Source organism: Ovis canadensis, chromosome 4 (genome assembly GCF_042477335.2).
Source record: "Ovis canadensis isolate MfBH-ARS-UI-01 breed Bighorn chromosome 4, ARS-UI_OviCan_v2, whole genome shotgun sequence".
NCBI lineage: Eukaryota > Metazoa > Chordata > Mammalia > Artiodactyla > Bovidae > Ovis > Ovis canadensis.
In genome coordinates, this window is record NC_091248.1 from 45,623,099 (window position 1) to 45,636,281 (window position 13,183).

The following is a 13,183-nucleotide window of genomic DNA, read 5'->3' on the forward strand; positions in this document are numbered from 1 at the left end:
CTGGTGTGCAAATGGTCATTAACTTTCATTTGACCTTGTGTGTAGAATGAATATTGAATTTATGCACTGGGTACACTCATTACACTCATCTAGTTTGCTCAAAGAAAACACATTCCCAGGAGCTGCAGTGCTGGCAGCCAGCCTTCCATGCTCAAACAGAAAACTGTGGAGTCTCCACTTTATGTCTCTGTCCCACCTTCCACCCAACTCTCTGCTCCAAACCGCAGGAAACTGTTTCCCAAGGTTTGGCCACGTTTATAAGACACAGGCAATAACAGCTAAGAATCTGAATGCCGTAAAATCATTGTCCCAGACCACACGAGACCAGAGAGCATCAGTGCTCAGTTCTCCCTTCCGGTATCTGGTTCCCTAAAACAAGAACAAGCTCCTATTGAGAGTGATAAATACCTTTGTCTACTGAGCCTTATAAACATTACCTTGCTTTGCTGAAGAGTTCCTGCAGTGCATTTTTTAAAACAACGGCCTCTAAACCTTGCACTCTCACGTACACTCTGCTGTGGTATTACCATTCTTCACCTCCTTGGCAAATCAGTTCCATTTACTCTCTTAATGGACATGACCATGTAGAAGGAGGAAAAAGAAAATCATCTTGCCTTTCTTTCTAATTTCCTAAATTCTAAGTAACCCTCAGGGTTAAAAAGAGCCCAACTTCCATGCTGGTTGCTCTCAGATACGTTGCTATTCAGGAGAAAACCGGGCAAAGGGCTATTTTCTTTTATGGTATGTCACTGAATGGTTATTTATCATTTTGACTTAATAGCTCTAATTACAAAAGACAGTGTCATGGGATTCTTTTTTTAAAGGCAATTTTCTTCGTATCCCAGTGGGAGAGTTAGAAAAAATTTACAAAGCATCTGCCTCATGCATTTTCAATTGTTCCTGGGTTTTATCAAAGCTATTATTTTCTTGATAGGAAGATTTTTACATTTTCAAGTAAGTTTTAACTTTGCGTTGCATTGACAATGACTGTTTCAAGAGTCTTATTATGGTTTCATGCCATTAAATAAAAAAGAAAGATACAACTTGTCAACCACTGAATTGATCACTGTTTAGTAAGAACATGCACTGGTGGAGACGGGATGTGAATGTACAAAATCCGTCAGCTGGCAGAAGAGCCTCTGGAAATGTTAGAACAAGGAGTTATTATAGCACCGAGAAGGGGGAGATTTTTACCAACTTCAACAATCAGCATGGTGTTAGGCAAAGCTCTCTCTTCTCAGGAAAACATCCTAGGTCCTCAATCAATCAGGAAGACCAGAATGTTGTGCTGATGATTTGGGGGGGAAACACATGCTACTTCTTTCCTCTTGGTTGAGAAATGCTAAATAGCACATTTGTTAGCGAGGCTAACAAGACAATCGGTGTGGGTCTGTGCTGACCACGAACAAGAGCTATGGCCGTGCCAGCTCGGCATCCAGGAGGCGGCAAAGGAGAAGACACAACACAAACCACGTGAAAACGCCAGCTCCAAGAGGAGAAGGGGCGCCCTGTGAGGACAGGCTGAGGAAGACTTTAAATTTTTAAGGGGTTGAAAATATCACTAAAAATAAAGCATAATATCTCAACTGCTTAAAATACAGCCAATAGACCTCTGTCGTTATAAACTAGTATCTCCTAGCTTGAACATTCATTATTAGCGCACTCAGAGATTAGATGGAAAAAAACTATTCAAGATAGGATTACTACAGCTTTTATTAATACTTTCAAAAGCATTTAAATTTTTTCAATAGCAAGTTAATCACAAGAAACCAGAAAGGGGTTTGAGATAGCAATAATTGTACCAGCACGTTAAGGCTGTCTTTGTTGGTCCTTAATTTTATTATTACCATCCACTCTAAAATCCCATTTTACTGTGCATTCTCCTTTATGAGCAATGTGTTCATGAGAGAGTAAAGTCAAACACTGTGCTACATTAAAATAAAAAGTAAAAAAGAGGATCATAAAAGTAGAAGCAATTCCATTGGCTTAATGGTTATTTTTTCTTTTTCTAAATGTGCAGAAGGGAGAAACCTTTCTCTACTGTTAAAAATAATCGGTCCATCTATTTCATTTTTCATGACAAAGCAATGGGGATGTCTTCCCTTTGGGAAGCTTCTGCCCTGAAGGAGAACATGTCCCTTCAATTGTGTCAGACCTCAAACCTCTCTGCAGAGCTTCCTGTCAACACTGACTCCCTGCCAATCTCACAAAGCGGCTTAAAACTGCTTAAGTTCCTATAACGAGTCATTGGTGACCAGTGACTGTTACCAGCAGTAGATCTTCAAAGCTAGGAATTTAGCCAGGTAATAAAAGGCCCTCAACTTGTCTGATGGGTTCACGCAGATTACCAGATCCCCGCGGTCACCTGTTGAATGTTTTACAAACACGCAGTTCAGTGTACAGCAAATATTAATAACCAAGCTGGAGAAATCACATACCCATTCAAATGCCTATTTAAGCTTGAGTATAGGAATCAAAGATGATTGAACAAACAAGAGGATTTCTGAGGCTAGGAGAAACAATTTAACACGAATGTAAAACTCGGGCTTCCTTCTCATCCTTTGCGGCCTATTAAAAATAATGTTTCTAAAAGCTAAAACTAAACACAGTAGGTAAAACCATTTTATACAATTTTATGTTTTATATATATATTTAACATCCCAAAGAAATAATAAAATATCTTGGTACAAAAATAACACATTAACCTGAATCCCTGGCTAATTTATTTGAAAACGAGGGGGGAAATTGCTGCTATTTACTCCTTGAAAAATGTAAGTTTTCACTAGATTCTTTTCCATTTCCAGAAACAAAAGTAGAAAACGTGAATGCCTTTCCATAAACCAAATCTTTACTCCCCATAACAACACGGGAGGGGGCACAACGTAGCTAGGAAAACTAGAGACTGGATGTTGGAAAGCCTGGGTTTGCAATGGCTGCAGCCTTAACCTGTGTACTCTCAGGCACATTTCCCTGGAAATCCTCTCTGAATCACAAGATTCAGACAATATGAGTAATTCCTCCTGTGGTGAGCACTCGGCCCCAGTAGCCATCCCTCTTCTGCTGGTTTCCTCTGGGGAGCCACACCTGCCCCAGCCTCAGTTCGTGGGACTTAACCTCTGTATTCTGCCTGCCATCCAAGCTTCCACTGCTCCAGAGATAGGCATTCCATCCTCCCAGCAAAGTCCCCACCAAGACTTCCGTGGGCCTTACCAGGAAAGAGGTTCTCTCCTGCTGAGACTGATTAGCTCCACAGATACCCTGAGCCGATAAAGTCCCCTTGTGGTTTTCAGTTTATTTTTCTCTCACTTGTCTCTAAGAGTCCTGAATAAAACATTCCCAAGGTTGTGACTCCATTAAGGATAATGAAAGAAATTAATGAAAATACTCACTATTATAATTAAATACTGGACCTGGGAAGGAATCACAAAGGTTCCTACATTCTATACCCACCCCGTCATGATACAATACAAATTGGAATCCCTTTACCAAAGTCACAAAGATATTTAATGGTACAAACAGAGTCTAGAACCTCTTCTGTGTTTTCCAAACATTAATATCCTTGATACTTAGTTTTAAAACACTTAACTAGGTATGGACTAGGAGAGAGAGTGAAATATAAAAACTGCCAAAGAGGTTTACCAATATGAGATTTCTGGCTTTCCAGAAATAAAAGCCTACCACGGCACAAATTTCATCTAATCTAAAGATACTGAGAGCTAAACATGCTTTGTCTGTGGATTCCCTTGAAAGGGGGAAGAAAATGTCTCCTAAGACTCTAACTGTCTAACAGTTAGCAGTAGAATTAGCAATTCAACAAAAAAGAAACAAGTGCAAGGATATCTGCGTTAACATCTTAAAACTATGTGAAGCCTTAAAATGCTATTCATATTCACTAAGGTTAGCATTCAGAGGAGAAAACTGTTTAAAGCCACATCCTAATGGCTTCTTAGAAAATTACAACAAAATAGATTTTTTACAAAGCTACATCCTTGAATCATCTATATAATCTATCAATTGGCAATTACTTTTATTTCTGTTTGTACGGAGAGCTGAAACCAAAAAAACTCTTTCTGTATACTAATTCTTATTTTAACAACCCTTCACAGAGAGACATAAATCTGGCATGACCACCTGAGCCCTAATTAACAGTTCTGCTGCAAGACAGATATTAAGGGAATCAATTCCTTTTGTCAAGCCCCAGATGTGCCAACTATTATTTCAATACTTTTTTTATTAGAAGTATAACAGTTTCTTTTTATTCTACCTTAAAAAAATCAAAATAGTTTTTTTTTTTAAATGAGCATACATAATGTACCATTGTGCAGCTAAAAGTCTGTTTAAGGCTGTGTTTAATAGCTCATTTTATCACCTCCTAACTACACAGTAATACATTATCCTTTTTCAGACAGCCATTGACTTACTCACGTTTATTTATCTCTGAAATAAACATTGTGATTTTAAAATAGCAGGGAGCCGCATTTGTCCTTGCTTACCACTGTACCATCAATGCCCTAGAGTAGGTGCTCGGTTAGAATCTGATAAAGGAATAAAAGCCATACTTATGAGTTAGGTTCTCATACTTTGCCGCTATTATTTTTCATCTGCTCTCAATGCCAAATCAAGCAGCAGCAGTGTGGGATGAATCAGGTGGGTGCCTCCTGCAGGCCATGCTTAGATTCTTTGAATATTCAAATTCTTTGAATTTGAAAATGTTGGTTATATTTGCCCCTAGACTGCTCCCCAAATTTGTTGTGGTTTGGGGAATGTGGCACAGAAAAGTCTGTTTTCCTCTAAAAATGATCTTCTTTGCTTACCCTATTTTTCTAGTCAGAAAACTTTAATTTTGTCAGGGACAAAGTAAGAATGCAACTATCTTTTTTATTATTCAATTTATATATCATAAGACCCTAGCATGAGGGGAAAATAGGGGAGTTACTTGGGTTGGAAAGACAGAGATTGGGCAGTGAAGTGATTCTGTGTGATACTGTAATGATAAACACATGCTATCAGACATCAGTCCAGGCCCATAAAACAGGCAGTACCAAGAGTGAACCCTAAGCTACGGACGGTGGGTGACAACGATGTGTCAACAAAGGCTATCGATTAGAACAAATATACCCTTCTGAGATGCTGGCATAAGGGAGCAGGGCATGTGGGGGCACAGGGCATATGGGAACTGTGTTCTCTCTGCTCAGTTTTTCTGTGAATTGAAATTACTCTAAAAGGTAAAGTTTATTTCAAGAAAAAGTGTCATGAAAGACAAAGACAGAAACCTTCACTTAAAAAAAAAGCTAAAAATACCAGCAGCCAAAAAATAACAGTAACCAAAGGCACCAAAGAATACAGTAAGCAAAGAAATGTACAAAGCTTTCAGGAGACATTGTTAAGACAGTACTGAAGATATGAAAAAAGTGGAATGAAACCCTAGATTCACGAATGGAAATGCTTATCTCCAAAGTGCCAATTTATCTAATGACCTATAAATTCAATACAGTTTAAAAATTACCAATAGGGGTTTTCATGGAACCTGACAAAATAAAACTATAAATTTATGTCCCCACCCTTGATATATTTGTGCTTCACTCTGTCCCTGAGAAGTTCCCAATGTTGTCTTGACATTCCAAGCTCCACAGATGAAATAAGTAAGGAAAATAGAGATGTTAACCTCCTGGCATAACAGCCAACTTCATACCAGTCTTTGACTCTGCACAGTCCACTGTGTGTGTGTCTTGCTTACGCTTCCTCATTTCTCTTCACCTCCAGACAGTTCAAACTTCTTAGCCTGACATCTGGAATCTACCTCTTTCTGCCTTGTTCACTTTGCTCCAGCCACTTCCACTTCCTTGCTGTTCTCTACACATATTTTGCACACCTCTGTCCAATGCTCTGCCTGGACGTCCACGGGGCTCACCCCTCAGTGACTTCAGGTCTTTGCTCAAGGGGCCTGCCCAGCCCACACTGTGTAAATTAGCAACCACCTCCTTCTCCAGCCCCATCTCTATTTACTTGCTCTGTTTTGTTCCAGCAATGACAGAGTATATGTATTTTATTATTTTCCCAACTTTTTCTAAAACTTAAAAAATGAATCTATCTTCCAAGGCACTATCATCCCAACTCATACAGACTGTAAATTTTGTCTCCTTACGGTTGTAGGAAACTACATCAGCTCTAGCACAATTTATTTCTAAGACTCCCCACCTACAACCTGTATACTGGTGCCCCTTCTCCCTCTTGGCCTCCACCTATGCAAATATCCACGATCTAATGCCATTCCCACTGCCTGGGCTCTGCGGATCCACGTCGCTGTGCCTCGCATTTCTTATCCACCACCTTTATAGTGTCCAGTCTCTGCATCTTCTACAACAGCCAAATCAACAAAGACATAGTACAAACACAACAAGGTGCGTTTGATCCCAAAAGTCACCGAGAGAAAAGCAAAGTTTTCGTTTCTAGTTAGAAAAAGGAAGATGCAAAATGTTTGACTTCTGCTCTGAAGACATCTCTGTTCCAGGCATTTCTTCAAACCTTGGCAACTCTCTGATTTTGTCATAGTGCTTTCACCTGAAAAGTCTTACCCTAGTTTAACATTCTCCATGAAGCACCTCCCCTCTGTTTGCCATTCCATTCAGCACGGCCTCCTCTGAACAGCGAGGGTCCTCCTGTTACTCTTCTTTTCAAAGCAAGTGTTCTCCACCTCACTGAGCGTCTGTTTCATACTGAATTTCAGCAAAACATGGCTTTCTCTCCTCAAGATGTAGCTGAGAGCTCCCTTTTCCTTTCCACTTATTATATTCCCAGATTGCTTCCTAAGGTATTAGGAATTGGATCCATACCATCAGTTCCTATGAAACATGCTTGCTATGAAATGTTATTAGACAATTCAATTATTTTTTTAAGAAGCCACTTTGAGATGAGAAATATAAAACAGAGACCACCATTACATTATCTATTTTCTTCTGTCATTATGACAAGTAAGGTAAAGTGGTTTGCTTTCTTTTGCTGGGTACCTAGACCCATGCTTGCAGTGGGCTGCAAACACATTTTTAATTTTGAATTTCTTTTTTCCTTGCAGCATGAAATAAAGCCAGGCAGTGAAATTTGAAAAAACTGTATATATGACTGTGCTATTTTGACAGCAGAATAAATACTTTTTAAAACAAATGGAGATATGCTTTCTGGACCAAGTCTTCCCGGGATACATTCAACTGCTCACAACCACATGACATGTGAAACATCCCCAAAGAACCAGAATCTTCCTCCAGCCCCAAGAAAGACTACTCACCAGACTTCCTTGCTTTCAAAGCAATAACAGCTGCTAGCTCTCTCTGCACCTAAGAAAATATTAGGGGGAAAACATCAAATTAGAATAAGAAAAACATAGGTATTTGCAAAGTTAAGAGCTGTTGAGATCAGAGTTAAGTTTGCTGCCATATTTTTGTTTGTTTTTAATAATATGGAAAAACTTCTGCATAGGAATTTTAGGCTGAAAACCTCAAAGTATCTAATTGACTTCTTTTAAAAAGAAATTATAAACAGTTGCCAGAATGTACACATTGGAAAACATTGTTACTTATGACGCTTTGATGGGAAGTACCTCAAAGACATAACGGTGTAACATTCAGAAATAATGCAAATAAATTATTAAAACAGGCACAATACTGTGGCAAAGATCGCAAATATTTTTTCTCTCTCAAAGATTCTAGTTTATACAGAAATTCTGGAAAAACTGAGGTAGGTGACCCTAGTTTAATTGGACTTCTCTCTGAATACAGTGAACGATCACTGGAGGCCTGACAGGTTTAACAGCAACCGTTTCAGATAACACGCTGCATAAAAGCAAATGCTATCAACACACAGGGCAGGTGAAATGGGAACAGGCAGGATGAACTTTAATATCCTAAGTGCCTTCAACCTCACTTATTGTCCAGATTTTTGCTTATTTACTCATTCTCTCTCTCTTCCCTGAACATATATGCTTAAATCCTTTCTCAAAAAGGAACATAAAACAGAGACCAAGAAAGATAACCACAGTCACTTGCAAAGATAATGTGGGGGAAAAAAAGATAACATGAGGATAATATCTGGGAAACTTTTGGAGGTCTGAAGGGGTGGTGGTAGTGAGTTTGGAAGGGCCCTGCAGCTTAATGTGTTACACAAGTGACATTTTAAAGGCAGAGTGTGAAAGTTCAAGGTTACAGAAGATTTGCTATGGAAATTAATCTAATTTACACTGAGGTATGTGAAGGCAAAAGCAGCTCAGTGAGACACTGGGACTCTGCCTGGGATCCATACCACAAGGATCAACGTACCGTCATCCCTGAAGAAAGCACTGCCCCTCCCGCACACTGCTGTACTGTCACGCTTCCCTGGCTGGCCAGTATGAATGCCAGTCCAAAGGGTCTATATACTCTCGATTCAACTAATCCTTGGCTTTCTTGGGACTTCCTCAGGAAAATTATACTGTCATGAGAAGATAATCAGCCCCTCACTAACTAATGGTGGGGGTCTGAAATCCAAAAACACTCGTGGGGGAATGGATAAAGATGTGGTACACATATACAAGGGGGTATCACTGAGTCATTGAGAAAAACGAAATGATGCCATCTGCAGCAACACAGACGGACCCAGAGACTGTCACAGTGAGTGGAGTAAGTCAGACAGAGGAGGAGAAGTATCATACGACACCCCTTATATCTGGAATCTAAAAAGAAATGATACATATGAACTTGCAGAACAGAAAGAGACTAAAGACTCAGAGAACATCTGATGGTTGCTGAGAGGAGGACGGGGAGAAGGGGCAGTTAGGGAATTTGGGACTGACACGTACACACTGCTGTACTGATAATGGATAACAAACAAAAGACCTATTGTATAGCACGTGGAACTCTGCTCAATGTTATGTGGCATCCTGGATGGGAAAGGAGTTTGGGGCCGAAGGGATATATGTATATGTGTGGCTGAGTCCCTTCACTATTCACCGGAAACAACATTATTTGTCAGTCAGCTGTGTGTGTGTGTGTGTGTGTGTGTGTGTGTGTGTGTGCGCGTGCGCATGCGTGCATGCTCAGCCACTTCTACTCAAATACAAAATTAAAAGTTAAAAAAAAATAATAATGCTCACAGACAAAAATTTAGTTGAAGAACTTATGCAGAAAAAGAGAGTTGGGAGAGACAGAAGTGATGATTAATCAGAGGAAAGCCTTTACAAAATACTTGCATGTGTAGTAATAAAAAGCAAAAAAATAAAACACAAATTAGCGCCTGTTTTATATATTTGAAATTGTGTGTAAGGTTTATCGTAGTAACAGCCTCTCTCTTCAGAATTCTCTCCTGTTACAGGGGAGAATATTTGGAGGTGGACAAAGATACAGATTACAAAGGCTCCCTGGGACCCTGTCAACGGCTTCCTAATGTTATGGGCGCCTAGGGAAGACTCTTCTTGGCTCAGACATAGGAAGATAGCAGAGACAGGAAAAGATGCAGAAGGCGGCTCACTTAAAGCTGTCTTCTCCATTCTCCTCCTTCAGTTTTCCATATCTGATACTCTCTTCATGAGAGCTTCAGTTTTTCTTTCTCGATTTAGAAATAAGACTCAAAACAGAAGTAGCTCAGAAAAGGAAAATGTTATATTCCCAACACTATATAAAACATCTCTGCAAAGATTTGGTGGAGAAAGAAAGGGAGAAAAAGGATAAGCAAGAAACCTATAGAGCACTTTTTGGGAAGCCAAGAAGATTGAAAAAAAAAAAAAAACGGATAGTGAGAAAGACAAGAACTTCACAGTTAAAAATGAACCTAAGCTTTTTCTTTTTCCCATAAAATAAATGAGAATACTCTACTGTACCACACCACATCCCCTGAACATCTGCAGTCAGGGAGGACGTGCAAAATGTTACATGCGGTGGCGCGTAAAATAGTTTCCACATTTATGCCCCTGAGGGAAAACATTTTTGAGCAAAACCCCAAGGATAGGTTATTCCTCCTCCAAAATACAAAGGAGAAAGCATTGAGCAAACAAATCACAGACTGGGTGAGATCCTGTCAGAGTCTCCTATAGATGGCTGGAAGGCATCACTGACTCAGTGGACATGAGGAAACTCAGGGAGACAGTGAAGGACAGGGAAGGCTGGCGTGCTGCAGTCTATGGGGCTGCAAGAGGCGGACACGACTTAGTGACAGAACAACAACAAGTATCCTCTTAGCACTTTTTTAAGACACACCAGCAATCATTATTTCATTATTTTCAATTGTGACTAATGCCTGTCTTCTGGGCAAAGCTCTACTGAGGCAACCAACTTTTCAGCACCGTGACTCAGGGCCATCAACACGCTTGCACTGACCCACAGGAGGTGGATGAAGAGGCAACTTTAAGGGAACAGAGACAGAACCCAGGGGAGGTGGGGGGGAAAAAAGGCTGCCTGAGGGAAGACAAGGAAAATCCAAAGAGAAGGCACTCCCCTAAGAAGGGACTTGCAGCAGAAATCTTCAGAACAAATTAGGACTCCAAGCCTCCTTTAGCAAATCCTTGTTAGGTTTATTCTGAACTGCAGACACAGAGACTAGACTTTTCTTTGTAAGCACTAATAAGGGACTTGTCGGCACTGAAAAAGAAACGTAACACCCCAGCAACGCTCAAGTTTCCAGATGTCTGAAATCCTGGCCCACATTTTGATAATAACTTTCTGGGAACCCTGAGCAAAAACTAACCAGTTAAGATGCTCCTGAATTCCTAACATTCAGGGACTGATGAAGATACTAAATATGTGGCGACTCTCTCTGAGTTCGCCTGTGTGTGTCTATCCACACATACCCTTTTTCCTAATAAACACTTAACCTGTTTCACTTAAAAAAAAAAAAAAAGAAGAAGGTACAGTAAATACGTGCTGTTTTAAACCATTAACTTGGGGGAAGAGTCTGTTACACTGAAAAGTCTTTTATAGACAATTATCCTTCTACTTGATCTCCTTAATGTAAGCCTCTCATCACGACACAAATGGAACCCTCTTCTTAGATCAGTATCAAAAAACATATCCATATAAATGTATATTTAAAAGTGGCCAAGAGCCATGCTCTGATATTCACCACTGTTTTTATTTATTATGAGAGCGCTAAACCACTGCCTAGAAAATTAGAAGAAATGCACTGCTGTAGATCTGACCGGAAGTACATTCTTACAGTGGTCTATCACAAGCCTGTGCTGTTCAGTTGCTCAGTCATGTCCGACTCTTTGAGACCCCATGGACTGCAGCACGCCAGGCTCCCCTTTCCTTCATCATCTCCCGGAGCTTGCTCAAACTCATGTTCATCGAATTGGTGACTGAACATTTTACGTAGTTCAGAAGTGTTCCCTACCTATGTCACACCCTCAGGGAAGTCTTATAATAAGAAATCAGACACACTAATATTCCTGTAATGAAATGTATGATTATTCATACCAAATGGGATAAAGACAGACTAGGAGGAGTCTCAGGATTTCCTACTAAATATATTCAGTTTAGGTTAGATTTTGGCACCAGGTGGCAGAATGGTAAAGAATCCATCTGCAGGAGACTCTGGAGATGCGAGTTCAATCCCTACATCGAGAAGATCTCCCGGAGGAGGAAATGGCAACCCCTTTCACTTTTCTTGTCTGGGAAATTCCATGGACAGAGGAGCTTAGCAGGCTGCAGACCATGGGGTCACAAAAGAGTAGGACATCACTTAGCAACTAAGCACACAAACACACAAATTACGAAACCTTTTGTTTTTTAGGGCTTTTATATTTGAGATTTGTGAATAATGGATGGTTCAAATAGGAAAAGTAGTACGTCAAGGCTGTATATTGTCACCCTGCTTATTTAATTTCTATGCAGAGTACATCATGAGAAACGCTGGACTGGAAGAAACACAAGCTGGAATCAACATTGCCTGGAGAAATATCAATAACCTCAGATATGCAGATGACACCACCCTTATGGCAGAAAGTGAAGAGGAACTAAAAACCCTGTTGATGAAAGTGAAAGAGGAGAGTGAAAAAGTTGGCTTCAAGCTCAACACTCAGAAAACGAAGATCATGGCATCTGGTTCCATCACTTCATGGGAAATAGATGGGGAAACAGTGGAAACAGTGTCTGACTTTATCTTTGGGGGCTTCAAAATTACTGCAGATGGTGACTGCAGCCATGAAATTAAAAGACGCTTACTCCTTGGAAGAAAAGTTATGACCAACCTAGATAGCATATTCAAAACCAGAGACATTACTTTGCCGACTAAGTTCCATCTAGTCAAGGCTATGGTTTTTCCTGTGGTCATGTATGGATGTGAGAGTTGGACTGTGAAGAAGGCTGAGCGCTGAAGAATTGATGCTTTGGAAGTGTGGTGTTGGAGAAGACTCTTGAGAGTCCCTTGGACTGCAAGGAGATCCAACCAGTCCATTCTGAAGGAGATCAGCCCTGGGATTTCTTTGGAAGGAATGATGCTAAAGCTGAAACTCCAGTACTTTGGCCACCTCCTGAGAAGAGCTGACTCATTGGAAAAGACTCTGATGCTGGGAGGGATTGGGGGCAGGAGGAGAAGGGGACAACCGAGGATGAGATGGCTGGATGGCATCACTGACTCGATGGACATGAGTCTGAGTGAACTCTGGGAGATGGTGATGGACGTGCTGGCGTGCTGCGATTCATGGGGTCACAAAGAGTCAGACATGACTGAGCGACTGAACTGAACTGAACTGAAGGGACTGATAAACCACATGTCAAAACTTCCTTTCTCCTCTGGGTACCCATCAGCAATTTTAAAATGTTTTTAAATGTTGAAGTATTTTGGCTTTCTATGTTTAAAAACCAGCAGGGCTACTCACAAAATAGCCCTGAAATTCAACAAGAATCAGGGTTAGTCTCAGTTCCAGCATTTTGGCTATTTTTCTCTGGCTTTATAAGGCTTTCAGACTCAATGAGTCTTGCATCAGCGCAAGATTCAAGAGGCAACAGAAAGTGTCAAATACAAGCCCCGAGTGCCAGAGATCGTGGCCATGGAGAGGTCAACTGAGAAGATGTGGTGGCCTTCCTGGAGGAAGAGGCCCCTGAAAACCAAGCAAGAAGCTGGAGAAAGCCAGTGAAGGTCACTGTGGGGGACAGACCAACAGCGACAGATGCCACCAAAGGGCCATCCTTACGAACTAATTTTACAGAAAATCATGAATTCA

General features: G+C 40.6%; 1 protein-coding gene across 2 annotated transcripts in view; it reads right to left on the reverse strand.

Moving 5' to 3' along the window:
* Nucleotides 1-13,183, reverse strand: part of RAPGEF5 (Rap guanine nucleotide exchange factor 5) — a 233,557-nt gene that overhangs the window by 131,587 nt on the left and 88,787 nt on the right. For both annotated transcript variants that reach the window (XM_069587656.1, XM_069587657.1), the window contains one exon: nt 7,283-7,331. In XM_069587656.1, coding sequence (XP_069443757.1) covers nt 7,283-7,331 — 49 coding nt within the window. The remainder of the gene's footprint in view (nt 1-7,282; nt 7,332-13,183) is intronic.